Source organism: Scyliorhinus torazame, chromosome 5, assembly GCF_047496885.1.
Source record: "Scyliorhinus torazame isolate Kashiwa2021f chromosome 5, sScyTor2.1, whole genome shotgun sequence".
NCBI classification, from domain to species: Eukaryota; Metazoa; Chordata; class Chondrichthyes; order Carcharhiniformes; family Scyliorhinidae; genus Scyliorhinus; species Scyliorhinus torazame.
The window spans coordinates 213,101,016-213,121,209 of NC_092711.1; the positions used below are offsets into that span (position 1 = coordinate 213,101,016).

Genomic DNA, 20,194 nt, shown 5'->3' on the forward strand with positions numbered 1-20,194 from the left:
ACCCTGAGTTGGCAGTATCAGCGGGTCTTGTCCATGGGATGGAGGATGATGACGACTCTGTGAGATGAGCTCTGCTGCTCCTCATTGTCTGACAAAGTTTGACTCCTGTCTCTAAGATATCATACCACTGTCCGGCATGATGTGTGCTGGCAATTCCTTCTCACTGGGGGCGTAGCAGGAGATGGTGAATGGTGAGAGTTCACTCACTGGCGAAGCAGTCCTATAAGGCGGGCTCACACTGCTGCCCTCATGGCCTGCCACTTCTCAGTGAAGGTGTAACCATGCTGGTCCAGAGGCCGCTGCACAACACCAGGCCCGAGCCCATCCTTCAAACTGGTGAAGCAGTGGTTGGAGGCAGATCGGGCTGATGAGGCAAAAGTGTATAATGGTGACCATTCACAATATGTGTGCCCTTCCCCCTTACTATCTATTCTATACTACACCGTGCCAACTTAAGTGTTATCTATCTTTCTACTCTTTCGTGGCCTACCGTTTCTTCTAGGTGTTACCCCAGACGGCACATCAGACATGGGGGTAGCCTGCTGCTTGTCTTGCCCTCTGCTCTGTGATGCCCTTGGCAGGCGTTCTCTGGAGGGTATGGGCCTTGATGGGTCCTGCCGACTTTGGGGTGTCACAGTTGACGACATGTCAGCCTGTTCTTCCCGCTGTCCATGAGATGAACCTGTATCTAGTAAGGGGATTCGGCAGCGCTGAAGTTTTCCAGCACTACCCAATGTGGGACGAGGGGAGGCCGGATGCGCCACCATCATCTTGCCCTGCCTTGTCTGAACCGTGGTCTCGATGCCCTCAGCCGTGGAGCACTGAGATTGGGTCATGTCCCTCGGGACTGTGTCAGGTCTTTCTGGGCCTGTGACAAGTCCCTCTGTGACTGGCTACGACCAGTCAGGGCCAATCCAATGCTCTCAATGCCCTTTGTGAATGGACCAAGCTCTGGAGCACTGCAGCAATGTCCATCTGCGCCTGGGACATGTCCGCCTGTGACTGGGCCATCTTGACCTGCTCCTCAGCCAGGGATCACGCAGTATGCCCAAAGCCTTGGACGTCCTGACACATGGCTCTGACGTATTACCCCAGGTGGGTGCCACCCTGGGCTCCTCCAGCTGAACCTGCAAGCATTGGAAAGTTATTGACACCCTCTGCTTTGGATTCTAATTCTGCATCTGCACTAGTGATAGGATCATCTTTTCCAGAAGTGTAACATTATTCTAGGCAACAACTGTTCCCTCCGAACTCTTCCGACCATCTGCTCCCTCGGGGATCCCAGCCTCCACCTGATGTGCTGCAGTATGTGTGTGATGCTCACCAGAGGGTGACCCAGGAGCCTGATCACTACCATTAGCTACTGAGGTGATAGTCTCTGCGATAATGGATGGCGCAGGTAAAAGAGGTGGTGAGATGGCGGTGTCTTTCCCGGAGTAGTAGGGTGTTTTGAGGGCCTGGGATGGAGGCAGTGACCCCAGACAGCCCAGCCTTGTCTGATGGTGATACTGAAAGACAAAAGACATGGGGTGAGATCTTGGGAAGGGCTGCTCTGTGTGAGAGGGGTAACTCACTTGCGATAGCGACATTTGTGTTGCATCCGACTCTCACTGTGCTTCTGGTGCAACGGCAACTTAAGCACACACATGTCTTGTGCTGATATTCTGCCTCTTCGGGCTGGCAACCTGATTCAATCTCTTCATTTCTTCAGAAAATGGACTTATAGTCAGGGGACAATTTCCTCATCAACTCCTGTTCTCTATTGGTGGGTTTTACTGGGCTGTATGAATTATTATTTGATCACTGAACTTATTTCACATTTTTTTCATCAGAAACAATTGTAACTACGTTGCTGGACAAGTTCCCTAATTATCTACGATCAAAGCGTATTTTTGTGACATCTGGTGCTTGCTTGTTGTTTTTTTTATTGGGCCTCGTATGTGTAACACAGGTATGTCGCCTTTTAATAGTGTGTATTGTTTCCACATATAGTGCTGCTTATTCTGTGATTAGGAAGGATCTTGTGTATTGGTCCTGTTTTTTCCAGCGATTTAGTATTGTGCAGGGATGGTGTGGGACTGACTGACCCTTCCTCTCTGCTGTTACTCAATCCAAAGTCCGGAAAGTTGCCTTTGAAATCACCCGGTGAATCAAACTTACATAGGCCCAGGTTTTCACCATGACGGAGAGCCTCCTTATCCTGGCAAAAATGGCAGATTAGTCTTGAAATCCTGTCCATGATCACGGCACTTCCTACCTCTACACAGCCAGGAATGGAGTCTGGCTGGGGTTCAGGAGGATATAAACTAGTATGGCAGGGGGGTGGAACCAGAGCGTTAGCTTAGAAGGTGCCATAACTGAAGGGGAAATAGAGAAAAAAAGTAAGAGAACAACATCACCCTCAGGCAGAGCAAAAAAGGTGACAAGTGTGAGAAGGTCAATGCAGGACTGAGGGTATTGTACCTTAATGCACGCAGTATACGGAACAAGGTAAATGAGCTTGTTGCGCACATTGAAATTGGCTGGTACGATGTTGTGGGCATCGCAGAGACGTGGCTGCAAGGGGATCAGGGCTGGGATCTAAATATACAAGGATATATGTCCTATCGAAAGGACAGGCAGTTGGGCAAAGGGGGTTGCATTGTTAGTAAGGAAGTTAAATCGATAGCAAGGAGCAATATAGGATCAGAAGGCATAGAATCTCTGTGGGTAGCGTTGAGGAATCGCAAAGCGGAAAAGACCCCGATGGGAGTGATGTACAGGCCCCCTAGCAGTAGTCAGGATGTGGGGCAGAAAATAAATCAGGAGTTAGAGAAAGCATGTAAAAAAGGCAATATCGCCATAATCATGGGGGACTTCAATATGCAGGTGGATAGGGAAAATCAGTTGATAGTGGATCCCAAGAAAAGGAATTTGTGGAATGTTTGAGAGATGGTTTTTGGAGCAGTTTGTGGTAGAGCCCACTGGGGAACAAACAATTCTGGATTTGGTGATGTGTAATGAGGCAGACATGATTGGGGATCTTAAGGTGAAGGAACCCTTAGGGAGCAGTGACCACAATATGATAGAATTTACCCTGCAGTTTGAGAGAGAAGCTGGAATGAGATGTAACAGTATTACAATTAAATAAGGGGAACTACAAAGACATGAGGGAGGAGCTGGCCAGAGTTGATTGGAAATGGAGCTTAGCAGGGAAGATAGTGGAACAGCAATGTCAGGGATTTTTGGAGGTTATTTAGGACGCACAACAGAAATTCATCCCAAGGAGGAGGAAACATGCTAAGGGCAGGACAAGGCATCCATGGTTGACGAGGGAAGTCAAGGACAGCATAAAAGCAAAAGAAAAAGCATACAAAATAGCGAGGATTAGTGGTAAGCCAGAGGATTGGGAAGCCTTCTAAAGCGAGCAGAGGGCACCTAAAATAGCAATAAGGGGAGAGAAGATGAAATATGAATGCAGGCTAGCTAGTAATATAAAAGAAGACAGGAAGAGTTTTTTTCAATATATATAAAAGGTAAGAGAGAGGCAAAAATAGACATTGGACCACTGGAAAATGTGGCTGGAGAAGTAATAATAGGAAACAAAGAAATGGCAGACAAACTGAATAGTTACTTTGCATCAGTCGTCTTCGGGGTGGAAGACACCAGTGGGATGCCAGAGCTGCAGGAGAATCAGGGGGCAGAGGTGAGAGCAGTGGCTATCACTAAGGAGAAGGTTCTGGGGAAATTGAAAGGTCTGAAGGTGGATAAGCCACCTGGACCAGATGGACTACACCCCAGGGTCTAAAAGAGATAGCTGAGGAGGTTATGGAGGCATTGGTGGATCTTTCAGGAATCACTGGAGGCAGGAAGGGTCCCAGAGGACTGGAAAGTGGCTAATGTAACACCACTGTTATATTAGAAGGGAGTGACGCAGAACACGGGAAATTATAGGCTGGTTAGCCCGACTTCAGTCATTGGTAAAATTTAAGAGCCCATTATTAAAGATGAGATTGCGGAGTACTTGGAAGTGTATGATAAAATAGGACTGAGTCAGCACTGCTTTGTCAAAGAGAGCTCATGTTTGACAAACCTGTCAGAGTTCTTTGAGGAGGTAACAAGGACGTTAGACAAAGGAGAACCAGTGGACGTGATTTATTTAGATTTCCAGAAGGCCTTTGACAAGGTGCAGCATAAGAGATTGTTAAATAAGTTAAGAGCCCCTGGTATTAAGGGTAAGATCCTGGCATGGATAGAGTATTGGCTGACTGGCAGAAGGCAGAGAGTGGGGATAAAGACGCCTTTTTCAGGATGGCAGCCGGTGACTAGTGGTGTGCCTCAGGGGTCGGTGCTGGGATCACAACTTTTCACAATATACATTAACGATCTGGGAGAAGGAACTAAAGGCACTGTTGCTAAGTTTGCAGATGATACAAAGGTCTGTAGAAGGACAGGAAGTATTGAGAAAGTAATGGGGCTGCAGAAGGATTTGAAAAGGCTACGAGAGTGGGCAATGAAGTGGCAGATGAAATACAATTTGGAAAAGTGTGAGGTTATGCACTTTGGAAGGAAGAATTTAGGCATAGACTATTTTCTAAATGGGGAAATGCTTAGGAATCAGAAGGACAAAGGGACTTGTGAGTCCTTGTTCATGATTCTCCCAAGGTTCAGTCGGCAGTTAGGAAGGCAAATGCAATGTTTGCATTCATATCAAGAGGGCTAGAATACCAGAGCAGGGATGTACTTCTGAGGCCGTTTCAGGTTCTGGTCAGACCCCATTTGAAGTATTGTGAGCAGGTTTGGGCCCCGTATCTAAGGAAAATGTGCTGGCCTTGGAAAGGGTCCAGAGGAGGTTCACAAGAATGATCCCTGGAATGAACAGCTTGTTGTTTGAGGAATGGTTGAGGACTCTGGGTCAGTACTCGTTGGAGTTTAGAAGGATGAAGGGGGATCGTATTGAAACTTACAGGATACTGCGAGGCCTGGATAGAGTGGACATGGAGAGGATGTTTCCACTTGTAGGAAAAACTAGAACCAGTGGACACCATCTCACACTAAAGGACGATCCTTTAAAACAGAGATAAGGAGGGATTTCTTCAGACAGAGGGTGGTGAATCTGTGGCACTCTTTACCGCAGAAGGCTGTGGAGGCCAAATCACTGAGTGACTTTAAGACAGAGATAGATAGGTTCTTGATTAATAAGGGGATCAGGGGTTATGGGGAGAAGGCAGGAGAATGGGGAAGAGAACAATATCAGCCATGATTGAATGGCGGAGCAGACTCGATGGGCCCAGCGGCCTAATTCTGCTCCGATGTCTTAAGGTCTTAAGCATGCTGTTTATGGAGGCAGCTGGCTGTTTAAATGATCAGATGCCTCCACATAAATGGAGTTTTGGTAGGTCAGGAGTATGAAATCGAACCTGTGCAGACTGGGCCAGTAAGAGCTGGTTTGAACCTGATGGACTCATTTGGATAGCACCCTTTTGGGCATGATCCTGGGATCCCTTTGGGAAATGTAATGCACCATTTGGAATTGTTAAGAGGTTGTGAGTAAAAAGTGCATGAACTCATTGGAGCTGTCAGACCTCATTGGAAATTTCAAAGCTGTCAATGGATTTAACTCTGCTGGATTTTAAATTAAAAGAAAAAACAAGTTGGCTTAAAAAATAATCAGTGTATGATATTTCATCCTGTTGGCAGAAATCTGAGGGTAATCATCATATGATTTGCTGCATGACTTATTTTATCACCTAACATCATCACGGGGTGCCAGTTAAGTGAGCAGTGTGATTGACAGCTCTGAGTGGCTGAATAATAGTTTGATTTCAAAAGAGATTAGTTAAAGGAATTTGAATGTATTAATTTTTTTAAATAGTGATTTTGTCACAGACACAATTATATTTTACGCCAGCATGGTTCCTGAGGTTTGGCCATGGTAGATGCCAGGTGAACTGGCATGGAAGGGGGAAGGCCAATGTGGGGGGCACTTTTTTTGGCATGAGTGGGCATTAAGTTGGCATGGGGGCTATAATGGGACTTAGGAATGTGGGAACATCGCGGGTATGAGGGTCATGGATGGGTCGTGTGATGAATGCAGAATTTTTGATATATTGGATTCTAGACATTTGGCAATTTGAGGGTTGAAAGCTTTAGAGTTAGAGTGTGTTTGACTCCAGTAGTCATTTTTTAAAAATAATCTTATTTTACAAGACCAGAAAGCTCTTCAGAGTCCGGCCAGAGGTAAAACTCAGCAGAGTAAAAATTGCCTGGGCTAATGCAATGTTGTTTGACTAGGGGGAGTCCCTGGGGAGTTAACTTGTTTTCAGCTTGGAGAGATGATGTCATTGCTGGCTGGGGCTAACGTATTCAGACATTTTGAGAAAGCATTTTTACTTGTGTTCTGATTTTGCTCACCCTTTTGACCATAAGTAAGGTCTTTTGGTCTCACAGTAGGATAGTTATAAAAAAAAGAGTAATAGTATTTAAAGCAATAAAGACTTGTCTGAGGACAAGGGGGAAGCTGAAATAAACCAGTTGAAACAGCTTTTTGAAGACATCCAGCCAGAGTCTGCAATGGTTCTGACAGGAGCCAAATCTGTTCTGGAAAGCAAGTATTTTTTGCTCTGTACCATTGGAATGTAGGCAGGATTGAGAGCGGTATGTTTTTCCTTTTTTGTTGTTTAATTGGGAGTAGAGATAGTAATTAAGGGTATTGTATTTACTGTATTGAGTAATATTGTTTAAGGAGTAATTGTAAGCTATTTTCTGGTGTGATGTTAAAGAGTTTAATATTGTGTTGATAATAAAGTTTTGTTTTAATATGCCAAATCCTTCTTTCTTAATGCATTCACTCCTGGAGCAAAGTTCTTTCCGCACAGTCTCACAAAATAAAATATTGGGGTATTAGTCCAATATCCTAGCCATTGTTGGGGTCTGGTCTGGGATCGTAATAGTGGCATGAAGGGCATGGGTTGGTGTAGGGGGAAGAGAGGCCTTGATGGGAGAAGAGGGTGCTTATGTTGGCATGGTGGGTTTGAGGGGCCATGAAGTTACTGTGAAAAGCCCCTAGTCGCCACATTCCGGCACCTGTTCGGGTACATAGAGGGAGAATTCAGAATGTCCAAATTACCAAGCAGCACGTCTTTCGGGGCTTGTGGGAGGAAACCGGAGCACCCGTGCCGCCCACAAAGTACAGCACAAAGTAAATTATTAGCGACCAATTTCATAAGGTACAGCTCAAAGTAAATTATTAGCATTCGATTTCAAAACCCTGGACAGATTCGTTGAGCCATTACATTTGTGTCTATCACAAACCATAACTGACATTTTTGATAATTTCTGCATACTTTTATTCCAACGTTTGTCCAGAAGGACCTTGTCTGGGAGTTGATGCAAATAATTTCACTTGGTGACAGACATGGGTGGAGATAACTGAAGCAGACAAATCAAAAGGTTAATTTTGCATTATATATCTGAAGAGATAGGCAATCTCGTTTGGTCAAACTTGTTTGCAACTGTGGCATCACGGGAGCACAGTGGTTAACGCTGTTGCTGGGCAGTTTGCACATTCACCCCGTGTTTGCGTAGGATCCGCCCCCACACCCCAAAAGATGTGCAGGGTAGGTGGATTGGCCACCCTAAATTGCCCCTTAATTGGAAAAAAAAATGAATTGGGTATGCTAAATTTATTTTTAAAAAGAAAAAAAAACACAGTTGCTTCACAGCGCCCAGGGTCCCAGGTTCAATTCCCGGCTTAGGTCACTGTCTGTGCGGCGTCTGCATGTTCTCCCCATGTCTGCGTGGGGTTCCTCCGGGTGCTCCGGTTTTCTCCCACAAGTCCTGAATGACGTGCTGTTAGGTGAATTGGATATTCTGAATTCTCCGTCTGTGTACCTGAACAAGTGCCGGAGTTTGGCGACTGGGGGATTTCACAGTAACTTCATTGTTAATGTAAGCCTACTTGTGACAATACTAGTAAAGGAGACATGGAAAGCACTGTGTCTGACAGAACTGGCTGTGTTTTTATTCGGGCCTTTGCATTGCTTTGGCACCTGACACCCGAAGCAATTTTTAATCAGCAGGTTAATTAGTGGTCAAGTGTGTGCTCATCATCCAATTAGGTTGGCAGGCAGGTTCCTGCGGCTGGTCAATGTCCAATAGCAATGGAAGTTTGGTGGCCCCATGTTCAGATAAGTGTGACCAATGTAGATAATAGAGAGTGCCCCGCAACATGGGTGTGCCCTCTGAATACGTTTTATACATTTTTAAATTCAAAGATACCATCGCAGCCAGGCTGTCATTCTGGAGAGGCAACTGGACAGCCAACAGCTGCGGCTGAGACCGTATGGCAGTGGTGAGCGAGTGGGGTTGTGTTGTCTTATAGCAGAATGGTGTGCTGCCATCCTCACAGCATTCTGCTGGCAGGACCACCTCCAATTTTTGGTCAAGTTTCAGTCTCAATGGGTGACCCATGCGACAAATAGAAAGTTCTAGAGAGATGCCTTATTAGGCCCTTTAATTGGTCTGACAGGTTACTTTCTCCTCGCAGGCAGTGAGCTGTCACCACGTCCCAATCCTGCCTGAATGAAAATGGCCCAGGATCAATGCGCCAGACAGTAGTAGGAATTTGCACGTCTGCCTGTCTCCGATCCCTCCCCCTTATGCAAGTGGAAATTCTACCCCAATGTCTCAAAAGCAAAATATTATTGGGCTGGCTGGTTATGGGTTGAGAAAAGTGTAGGTTTCCTTTGTCCAGAGAAATCTTATTTTGAAGAGTTTTGTAGTTTACTCTTTCAGGCTACTTTCTAATATTTCACTTCTTTTCAGGCTGGGATTTACTGGATCAATTTAATTGACCATTTCACAGCCGGCTGGGGAATTCTTGTAGCTGCTGTCGCGGAACTTATAGCCCTAAGCTGGGTCTATGGTAAGTACAGGAGGGAAACAAAATTAGTTTTTAAAAACTTCATTGGGTTCATATCTTTTAAAAAGAAACAAGACAAATTAATAGGGCACAATGATATAGATTTCATCTTCGATGTTCACTGACAATTAAGTTACTCGCATTACCTGTCAAGTCCTTCCCATTTAGATTCAAATGACATGTTGAGGTAGGGAGTGTCTTCTGCATCCTTCAATCGAAAAGTTCTCTTTCCCTAGTTGACAATTGGTTGTTGTTGGGGTAAATTTTGCTGGTTGTTGGGGTAAATTTTGCTGTATCCGTTTTTTGGCTGTTTGGAACGTTGTTCAAATCTAATTTGCGTAACACGGCCTGTTACCAATTTCTCCCAACCGTCAAGTAAGTGGAACAACATCTCAGTTACTGCTTCAGTTTGCTCCTGATGTTTGTGGAATCCATTTTCTATTCTTCAGCACAGAAGAGGGCGTTCATTTTGGTTGTACACCCTGCTCCATTCTGATAACAGGGACCCATCTCAGGTTTGAAATATGAACGGACATGCAGGGGCTGCAGTGCAGACGAGGCCCACCGTGTAGCCCATTGGATCTGAATGGCCACGGGAGTAATCACCATGCTCTAATCTGCCCTTTACCCATTGCAGACAATGGATTTCGTAGTACAGCCAGGAATGGTTGGCATTTGCCTGGCCACGGAGGCCCTTGCGGATGCACTGAGAAGTTGCTCCGGGAGGGCCCTACAATACAAGAGTCTGCCCAGGAGAAGCAGGGGCCAACCGGTGAGGATAGAAAGCCAGCCGTCCAACAGGCCGCAGAGGAGTTGGGCAGCAGGCATCGCATCAGGCCTCATGTCTTTCTGCAGCGCCTACCATTGCAGGGCCTGCCAGACCGAGCATGTCACCGCCAACTATGGCTGAGCAGGGAGACCGTGCGACATTTCTGCCGGATTATGGCACACCTGGAACTGCAGAGCTATAGGGGGGGACACCCACTCCCCATGGCCATCAAGGTGACGGTCACCCTGATCCTCTACGGCACTGGGTCCTTCCAGGCACCGAGTGGGGACCTGGCTGGGATATCGCATACACCCGCGCTGTCACGGATGCCCTATATGTAAACTCTAATGTGGACCGAGCCCACCAGGCTGCCTGGGTTTGCGGCCATTGTAGGCATGCCCCATGTCCAGGGGGATGATCGGTGGGACTCATGAACCTCTACGAGCACCGGTTCAATAACCGGAAGGACATCCACTCCATGAACATGGTGTGTGACCACCGGCTGCACATCAAGCACGTCTGTGCCCAATACCCAGGCAGTGTGCATGATGCATTCGTCCTGGTACACTCGTCGGTGTCCTCTCAAGTGAGGGGTTGGCTCTTGGGCGACAGGGGTTATCCGCTGCAGGCGTAGCTAATGACGCCTCTCCGGAAGCCCCAGACCAACACGGAGAACTGTTACAATGACACCCTTGCAGCAAGTCTTCGTGTAGTGTATCGGTGTCCTGAAGTTGTGGTTCAGTTGCCTGGATTCCTGAAGGTGTGGTTCAATAGCCTGCATCACTTTGGTGGGACCCTCCATTATAGCCCTAGGAGGGTCTCTCACATCGTGTTGGCCTGCTCTGTCCTCCACACCATCGCACAATAGAGGGGGGAACCTGCTGGAGGAATAAGACAATGAACGCCAGGCCTTGTTTGAAGAGGAGAGTGCGGAGGAAGGTTAGGATTGGCAGAACATGAAGCATGTGTGCTAGCCAGTCCATCACACAAGCCCACAGACCTTCAGGGGAGGTGGGGTGGGGGTTGATTCCAAGGTCGGGAATGAGGAGGGGGTGGTCCTAGGGCTGCTGAGCGATGATGGGTCACTCACCGGGTAGGCCTACCACATGGCACTCTGGCCCTGTCATCTCCAAGGGCGAGGAACTCCTGACTGTCGCGGGGGGCACTGGCCTTTTCCCGCACCCCACATCACTGGCCGCCCAGACGCTCTCCCCCCAGCACACCCTCTGCGCCCAGCCTATCCCTCACACCCTTCAAATAGGTGACCGAGGCAGTTCAGAACGTCAGTGAATAGATGTTTATTTGTGACAGTGCTATGTACAATAACTGTCCCGTAGCCTCTAATGCTGTCCTATGTACTGCTACTGGGCAGCACGGTAGCATAGTGGTTAGCACAATTGCTTCACAGCTCCAGGGTCCCAGGTTCGATTCCCGGCTTGGGTCACTGTCTGTGCGGAGTCTGCACGTTCTCTCCGTGTGTGCGTGGGTTTCCTCCGGGTGCTCCGGTTCCCTCCCACAGTCCAAAGATGCGCAGGTTAGGTCGTTGGCCATGCTAAATTGCCCATAGTGTCCAAAATTGCCCTTCGTGTTGGGTGGGGTTACTGGGCTATGGGGATAGGGTGGAGATGTGGGCTTGGGTAGGGTGGCAGGTGCAGACTCGATGGGCCGAATGGCCTCCTTCTGCACTGTAAGTTCTATGAAACTATGAATGAAACCTTGCCAACTTAACTGCTGTCTATCTTTCTAATCTGACATGTCCTAATGCTCCGTCTAGGAGGGTCCTCAGGTGATGCATCAGATGTGGAGGTGGCCAGCTACGTATCCTGCCCTGTGACCTGGGTACCCTTTGGCAGCCATCCTCTGGAGTGACCTAGCCTGGATGGGCACGGCACTCGTCCAGGTGTCACAGGTGGTGTGGTACCACCCTGCTCTGTCCGTTACGCATCAGATGTACCAGGGACAGCTGGGGTGAACTCCGAGGTACTGCAGTGCTCCGGCACCTTCCCTGCGGTAGCCACCAGCACGGTCTCCATCACTTCCTCCTGCTTCAAGGTGCCCAATGGACCCAGAGCTATTCCTTGGGACAGGGGCTCTGCTGTCACCTGGCACTGCCAATCCTGAAGGTCCGCTCTTGTCTCGACCAGGGTCTCAATGCTCATGGCCTCGGACACAGGGACTGTGCCACACCCCTCTGGGACGGTGCCACATCACTCAGTGACCGTGCCAGGTCCCTCTGTGACTGGTTCAGGTCAGCCAGCTCCAGGCCAATGCTCATGACATTCACAGCTGTGGCCCGTTGTGACTGGGCCACATTTTGGAGTGATTATAGCTATGTCCATGTGGCCCGGGTACATGGCTACCTGTGGCATGGCGTGCTGTCCTGCACTAAGTGCATTCCAATCACTCAAGCTTGTGATTTCACTGCACTTACCTCTCTTTGATGTGGTCAATGTTGATAAGCATTGAGATTTCACCACTTAGGCCACTGAAGCGTGAAAGGATATGAATGGATCAAAGCTGCAGATGTTTTTTATGAGCTGTCAATCACAGAGCACTTCTTGAAAGCTATGAATGACCTGCAGATAGTGGATCTGTGGAGTCCAGAGGCAGGTACAGCTGTGTGGCCCATCCAGGCCAGGTCGCTCCAGAGGACGGCTGCCAAAGGGCACCCAGTTCACAGGGCAGGATTCCTGTGAGGAATGGACATGTGGAGCTGCAAGGTACATATTACAGCTATAATGCCCCTGTCTGGATTGCTCTCTAGCTTCCAGGCAGGCATCCCTTTTCAGGGGTGGGGCATGGCCTGTGTATTGTCTATGGAGGGAGTTTCTTCAAGCAGGGGGTTCCTATGGCGGGATCCACCTATTACAGGAGATCCTGGGGGAGCTAATTTCAGGGATCCCTGGGGGAGGAGGATCTCCCTCTTACAGGGGTTGCACACCCCACTGAATGCCCACCGTGGCCCGAGTGACCAGCCGGATGGATGAACCCAAACCCACCCTCCACCCCACCAACCCCACTCCCTATCCACAACCGGATGCCGCAGCCCACCGAAGGGGAACACCCGCAGTCGCCCTTACAGAAAGTCGCCAGATGGCTGCTGCAGCGCATACCGCTGGTATGGGTAGTGCCAGCCACCAGTCTCTCAAATGGAGGATCCCGCCAAAGGAGTTTTGCACGCAAGACTGGGTGGGATGAGGCGTATTTATTTTCTTTGAGGGTCATTAGTCTTTGGAACTTTCTTCCTCAGGGAGCAATGGTGGCTGGGAAATAGATTATTTTTTAAGACAGAGGTGGACAAATTCTTGACGAACAAGAGAGCCAAAGGACATTGGTGGCCACAGTCAGATCAACCATAACCTTAGTGAATGTCAGAGCAGGCTCGAGGGGCTGAATGGCCTATTTTTACTCTTGAATCATAAACCCGTTTGTTCTACAGTAAACAAGCTGTTCTGAAGTCTGCACAAACCAAGTGATTGTGTCTCTGCTTTCTTGTTGTTCACAGGGGTAAACAGATTCATCAAGGACATTGAGATGATGATTGGGGAAAAGCATTGGCTCTTCTGGTTGTGGTGGAGGGCGTGTTGGGCTTTCATCTCTCCAGTTTTGCTGCTGGTAAGGTGATATTACAGGTGATATTCTCTGTTCTTGAATTAAAGTGCTCCTGCCAGCCGAGAATCGGCACTAGTCCCTGCTGGCTCCAAGAGCACGACCCAGGTACTATTCATATACCAATGCATGCAAATTTGTGCGTGGCGGCAATGCACGCTGGTTTCCCTTTCCCCTCCAGGTCTCGGGCCGTCATCTTGAACGGGCACCCTGATCCCAACATCCATCAGTAGGAAGCAGGGTGCCCATCACCCCCACACACATGAGGCTGACCCGGTCCTTCCCCACCAGACCCCTTCAGCCCCTCCCCCCTTCCCCCCCCCCCACCCCCCCCAAGAGCCACCCGCCCCTACAACCATCCCTCCTCTCAAGGCCATCACTGCCCCCTAGCATTGGCTCTAATTCCCTGGCAATATGGTTCTAATTCCCTGGCAGTGACACCCTAGCCTGGCATGATGGACTCCGAGGGGGATCAAAGTGTTTAGCCCATTGATCATGTGCCCTCTGCCACTGTCAGGCTGCAGAGGAGGGTCCCCAAGAGGCCTGGTTGATGGGAGGGCTCAGGTGTACTTAAGGTGTTGACCCTGGGACCCTCCCCTGGGATGGGGGTCCAGTGTCAGGTCTGCCCCTTCCAGCTCTGCACAACCTGAAGAACACTATTGGCACGGTAGACTCAGGCAGCCTCCTGCTCATATTCTTCACCCTGGTCTCATCTGTTTAAACTCTGAAGGGGCTTTCTCACTCTGAACTGCCTGCCTGACAGGTACAGAGCAGATCAGAGAGTTCATTGACGATTCAAGCCAAGAAGAATTTCCCTTTCTTTCACACCTACTCACTCAGCTCAATGATTTTAAAACTGCTGCTTTTCTGAAGTGTCAGAGCCTCCCTAGAAAGCCCACAACACTTCAAAAGGCTTGAAAGCCCCTAATATTCTTTGAAATGACTTCATTCAATTTCACAGAAATTGATTGTAGCTTAATAGTTTACACACAGGTGCCAGCAGGTTTGTTTAATTACCTTTCTCTTCATAGATTCATAGAATCTCTACAGTGCAGAAGGAGGCCATTTGGCCCATTGAGTCTGCACTGATCTGCCAAAAAAGCACCCTAGGGAGGCCCACTCCCCGTAACCCCATCCAACCATTGGACACTAAGGGGCAATTTAGCATGGCCAATCCACCTAACCTGCACATCTTTGGATTTTGGAAGGAAACCAGAGCACCTACAGGAAACAGACGCAGCAATCCCAAGGTCAGGATTGAGCCTGGGTCCCTGGTGCTATGAGGAAGCAGCATTTGATTGCATCTGAAGTACCTGCCATTATTCCATCTAAATGTTTATCAACATTCTTCTTATGATTGACAGCTGATGACCACTTCAGAATTAGAAGTGGTTTCACATCCTCTTTTCCAATCGCAGGGAGCACTTAGCATTGTTGAAGTGGTCAACAGCTGTCAATCATAACATGCTTGCTTATAAACGTTGCATTTTGCATGTTCCTGCCGGCACACGGGTCGGCAAACTCGCTACCGCCAGCGGCGTGGGAACGACGATTGCGGATGGACCTGCTGCCCAGCACCAATCCCGTTTTTGCACCGACGCAGGGGTCTCTGCCCGATCAGGTTACCCGATCATCCAGTGGGGTATGGAGAATCCTGGCCTTCAATCTTTTAAACAGTGATTTAAACTGAAAATAATCAAGCTGCAGATAGCTTCTCATTCTGTTTCTGATCTCATTTTATGCAATCTTTTCACTTAGGCGATCTTAATCTGGTCCTTAGTGACATTCACTCCTCCAACATATGGATCTATTCAGTATCCTGGCTGGGCAACAGCACTTGGCTGGTGTATGATAATCTTCTGTATTATGTGGATCCCTATTATAGCCATCAAGAAAATTGTCCTGGCTAAGGGTTCGAACTTGTGGCAGGTAAGAAAACACTTTTGATGTGCTGACGTCAGTGTGGCATACATGAAAATCAGCCTGAGAAAAAGTGTGCTTTAGTTACAGCTTCAGAAGAGCATTTTCTAACATTCTCTCACTCATTCATTCACATACACACGACCACCCATCCTTGTGCTTTTGGTTAACGGAATTTAAAATTGGGCACTAATTTTGGACAATGGTGTTGTATGCGCACAAGCAATAGTTACTAGAAAATCTACCTGTTTTTATCTTTGTACCTATCAGAAATAACATTATTACATCCTATCAGTCCTAAGCGAGTTGACTGGGGCACTTTTTCATTTTTATAGTGCCTCTCAGAACTTCAAAATGTTCCAAAGCATTTCCTGCAGCTAATGAAGTCACATTGAAGAATGCAATGGAGAGAAATCTGGTAGCCAATTTACATACAGCAAGGTCCCACAAACAGCAATGGAATAAATGAACCAATAATCAATTTTTTAGTGACATTGGTCAGTACACCAGAAGGGTGATTCCTTGAGATCTTTTACACCCATGTACGTGGCGACACGGGCGCTCAGTGTTCTGTCCCATCAAACAGGCAGCAGTTTTGACAATGCCATAATCCTTTGGAACTGTACTGAAATGCAAGCTATATGCAAGAAATGCAAGAAATACTTAAGTCTGTAGACTGAGACTTGAACTCCTGACCTTCAAGTTCAGAAGGGATAGTACTACCACTGACCCATGGCTATTAGTTGCATGGATGCAGCATGTTGCCACCAAATCTTTCAGTTCATTAAACATAGTTCAGATTCAGTAAATTCTGAAAGCATTTAAATGTGTTAGGTCATCGCCCACAGCGTTGTATCTGGGGCGTCAAAATCAAGAGCTGTCTTCAGATGATAAAAGGTTACAAAGACAGGAAATAATTAGGCACAGCAAACAAATATGGTTCAGTCCCTATTTTATAGTCATATATTTGGAAATTAATTTTACATATTTTTTAATTTTAATTCAATATTTATAGCTCTTAGCAAAATCAAAATGGCACCCTGGTTGATTGTGACATAGGTAAACAAGTGAAGAGGGCATTCGCTAGCGCACATACTTCTGCAGCTTTTCTCTGAGGCTTTTCCCTGCATTATGCTCTCTAGCTACTGGAAAAATAAATATTTTCAGTAAAAAATTTTCTCTCACTGAGGAGGCTTCAGGCTAATCCATATCCAACAACCTGTTCTAAAAGCTCTGCCCCACATTTAGACAGCTGTGATAAATTCCACCACATAAACTGAGACAATCCACACTATTCTAAAGGAAGAGTCCTTCTCAATCTGCATGCAGGTAGCCTTTGAAAGCTTGACCATGACATTGTGCTGCAGAGCCTGTGTGCTTTCATGCAGCTAGGTGGAACTGCACTCTCTCGGTTCCCTCCTTTACATGATTAGTCACAACCAGGACACTTGCAGTGATTTCTCTTCCCAGTCCGACACCATTATTCCCCACTCACCACCATATCTAATTTACGCGCCCACTCGCACAACATCACTGAAAACAAACAGCATTGCTTTCTAAATTAATGATAGCCATGATGTGGAGATGCCGGCGTTGGACTGGGGTGGACACAGTAAAAAGTTTTGGTATCACTAGCTGCGCTCCGAACGCTCGTGACTCCAAACAAACCTGTTGGACTTTAACCTGGTGTTGTAAGACTTCTTACTGTTTCCAAATTAATGTGGATTTTGGCCATCCCTACCAACACCCACATCATTTCATTCCTCCACTTCCTCTAAACTGCACGACTGCTTGCCTTACATCAAAGTGACTGCCTCTTTCCACTTCTATAACATCACCTAACTTTGCCCTTGAAGGCGAACTAGATGGATTTTGATCTCTCCATTCCTGACTCAATTCTGAGCATTTTTCTCATTGTTTGCCCCCCATCGTCAGCACAGCATTTAGCCATTTGGATACTGCTCTGTGGCAATCACTCCCGAAACATCTATATTTAAGAAAAACTCAACAGACCAAGCTTTTGATCAGCAAATTTCTCCCTTCCAGGCCCAACACCCATTTTCTATGCATCTTCTGTGGAATGTTTTGAAACCTTTTCTCTCAAATCTACAATATAAATGGAAGTTGGTGTGATAAATGGGTGAAGGGGAGTGAGTGTATCGAGAAAAGCAACAGGCCTTGTATTAATGTACTGGAATAAATTGCAGTCTTTGTAGTGATACAAGAACATAAAAAACAGACACAGGCCATTCAGCCCCTCAAGTCTGTTCTACAATTCAATTAAATCATGGCAGCCTTGCATTTCAACTCCATTTACCCACCTTGGTTCAACACCCTTACTTAACAAATATTGATCATCTTACTTTGGAACTTTTCAACTGACACAGCTTGAACAGAGTTTTGGATGAGAAAGTTACTGATTTCAACTACCTTTAGTGTGAAAAGCTACTCCTTGATATCGCCCCTGAATGGCCTTGCTCTATTCTTTTTAGATAAGCCTACTTGTTCAGGACTTCCTTACCAGAAGATATAGTTGTTCTCTGTCTACCATACCATGGGCGGGATTCTCTCATCCCGGGGGCCGGTCAGAGAATCGCCGGGACGGGCGCGAATTGCGTCATGTCGCCCCGGCGCCGGAGAATCGATGCCGTTGCCGCTGGTGCAGTTGGCACGGCATCGCTTGGGGGCCGCTCTATGCGGCCCCCCCCCCGGTGATTCTCCGCCCGGGATGGGCCCAGCGGCCACGCAAAAAAAGCCGAGTCCCACCGGCGCCATTCACACCTGCTCTAACCCGGCGGGACCTCGGCGTGGATCCATCGGGGGCGGCCTGGTGGGAAGTGAGGGTGGTCCGACCCTGGGGGGGCCTCGGCTGTGGCCTGTCCCGCGATCGGAGCCCAACGATCAGCGGGCCGGCCTCTTGGGCTGGGGGTCTTTTTTGTTCCACGCCGGCCCCTATATCCCAACGCCATGTTGCGTCGGATCCAGCGCGGAGAAGGGAGCCACTATGCATGCGCAGACCCGCGGCGCCCATCTGACGCCGGGGATCGGCAGCTGGAGAGGCGTGGGTCACTCCAGTGGCGTGCTGGCCCCCTGTAGGGGTCAGATCGCTGCTCCTGAGGCCATGTTGACACCATCGAGAAATGCGACGGTGTTTACGACGGCGTCAACACTTAGCCTCAGGATCAGAGAATCCCGCCCCCTATCTTTTATTCACCTTAAGCACATAAATTAGATCACTTCTTTAGCTGAGGAAAATGCACGCCCAGTTTATGCAACCTTCCCTCATAATTTAACTGTAGATCTGTTATCAGTCTGATTAGGATAAAAGTTATTTTTCTAGCTCAGCATAGTGATTGCTAAAAATAAAAAAGTTGTTAATAATGTAAATTTTCTTTTCACAGAAAATTGTTGCAGCCTCCAGGCCAACCCCAGACTGGGGCCCATACCTGAAACAACACAGAGGGGGAAGATACGACAAGACAAATCAAGATTTTGCACAAGCTGGTATCCCTGAAGTGGCAAAACATTAGGGGACAATTCCAGTTCAATTTCTAAACATTAACTTCAAAGTGAAAGAATTTTAAACGAAAATGTGTTGTTTTAAAATAACTGGAAATTTTTCTCTCAGCAAATCTTTCAAGGCACGGGATAATTTTAAAAATGCATAATTGCTCTGCTTTGCCAAGGCGGAGCATTTAACAGTAATTGTATCGTGTGTTCCAATGGTGAATCAGATGGAGCCACTTAGCTGAATTCCTATTGCACATTCCCAATCAGCAAGGTTCTATACAGGGATTATATATTCATAAAATTATTTCTTTTCAGCTTTACTCTTAAAAACATTTGCCAATAAAAAAACACTTCAGGGGAATTGGTGAAATTTAAAAAGACTGCCTGATACTACCTCAGAGTCATTCTGTGTGTGCTAACCACTGTGCCGCCCATACTCATGGTTATGGGCACAAATCAGCGCGGAGTCCGGTGCAACAGGTAAATTGTGCGAGATCCCCATACCGGGCTCCGGGAGCCGGTCCGATCGCACGTCCTGGTACGATTTGGATCTCTCCCTCACTAGGCGAGATCCAGATCTGAATATTTAAATGAGCCATTAGTCTCATTTAAATACCCGGACGCCAGATTCATACAGTGCCCAGGACTCAACACTGTGCCCGGGAGAACACGCCAGGGTGCTGTTAGTACTGGTCCACACAAACATGGACCAGGTGTAACGGCATCTGTGGAGGGGGGACTCTCAGGCTATTGGACACTCATGAGTGGTTGGGGAAAGGGCAGGGTTCTACCCTTGCACCTGGCACTGCCAGCCTGGCACCATGGAAGTACTATCCAGGCAACCTGGCAGTGCCAACCTGGAACTGACTGAGTGGCACTGCCGGACTGCCAAATGCATTGCCAGGGGGCCAAACTCACAATGCCAGAGTGCCCGTGTGCCAGATTGCCACTGTCAAGGGTCCGGCCCGTGGGGAGGGGTGCCTCGCCATTTCGGAGGAGGTGGATGATGGGGGAGGAGTGGGAGTTCCCAGGGGCCTCGCCAAAGTTGGGGGGGGGGAGGGGCTGAGGGAGGGGTCGATAAAAGTGGGGGAGAAAGATTGAGGCTGCCGATCAAAATGGTGTGCCGGTCTGCGAACAGCCATTCCTGCTGGGGAGATCGGCTTGTCAGTAGGAAGTCACTCTAAGTGTTGCCTTGGCGAGGAGAAACTCTCCGAGGCCAAAAAAATGTTGAATAACAGGGCTTTTCCCGATACTGCAGCCACCATGAAACAACTGCCAAAAGTGCCTGACAGCGGACTTAGTTTTAAGTCTCCTGTATCGCGCCCTATGTTTCTGTCAAATATTAATATTTTAAGTATCACATACATCTCAAAAGCTCTTATTTAACACTGATAATTCTTTGGGGGTGAAAGCACAAGATCCACCACTCCAAATGTAAAAAAATTCATGCAATGGAGATAAATTAATTCATTAAGATGCTGAGG

At 47.7% G+C, this 20,194-nt stretch overlaps 1 protein-coding gene across 1 annotated transcript in view; it reads left to right on the forward strand.

The window, feature by feature from the left end:
- Positions 1–19,735, forward strand: part of LOC140420931 (sodium- and chloride-dependent neutral and basic amino acid transporter B(0+)-like) — a 57,677-nt gene extending 37,942 nt beyond the window's left edge. Inside the window, exons 10-14 of the mRNA XM_072505093.1 lie at positions 1,833–1,951; positions 8,806–8,905; positions 13,177–13,286; positions 15,039–15,209; positions 18,602–19,735. Of these exons, the coding sequence (XP_072361194.1) occupies positions 1,833–1,951; positions 8,806–8,905; positions 13,177–13,286; positions 15,039–15,209; positions 18,602–18,730 (629 nt within the window). The 3' untranslated portion in view covers positions 18,731–19,735. The remainder of the gene's footprint in view (positions 1–1,832; positions 1,952–8,805; positions 8,906–13,176; positions 13,287–15,038; positions 15,210–18,601) is intronic.
- The last annotated feature ends 459 nt before the right edge of the window (positions 19,736–20,194 follow it).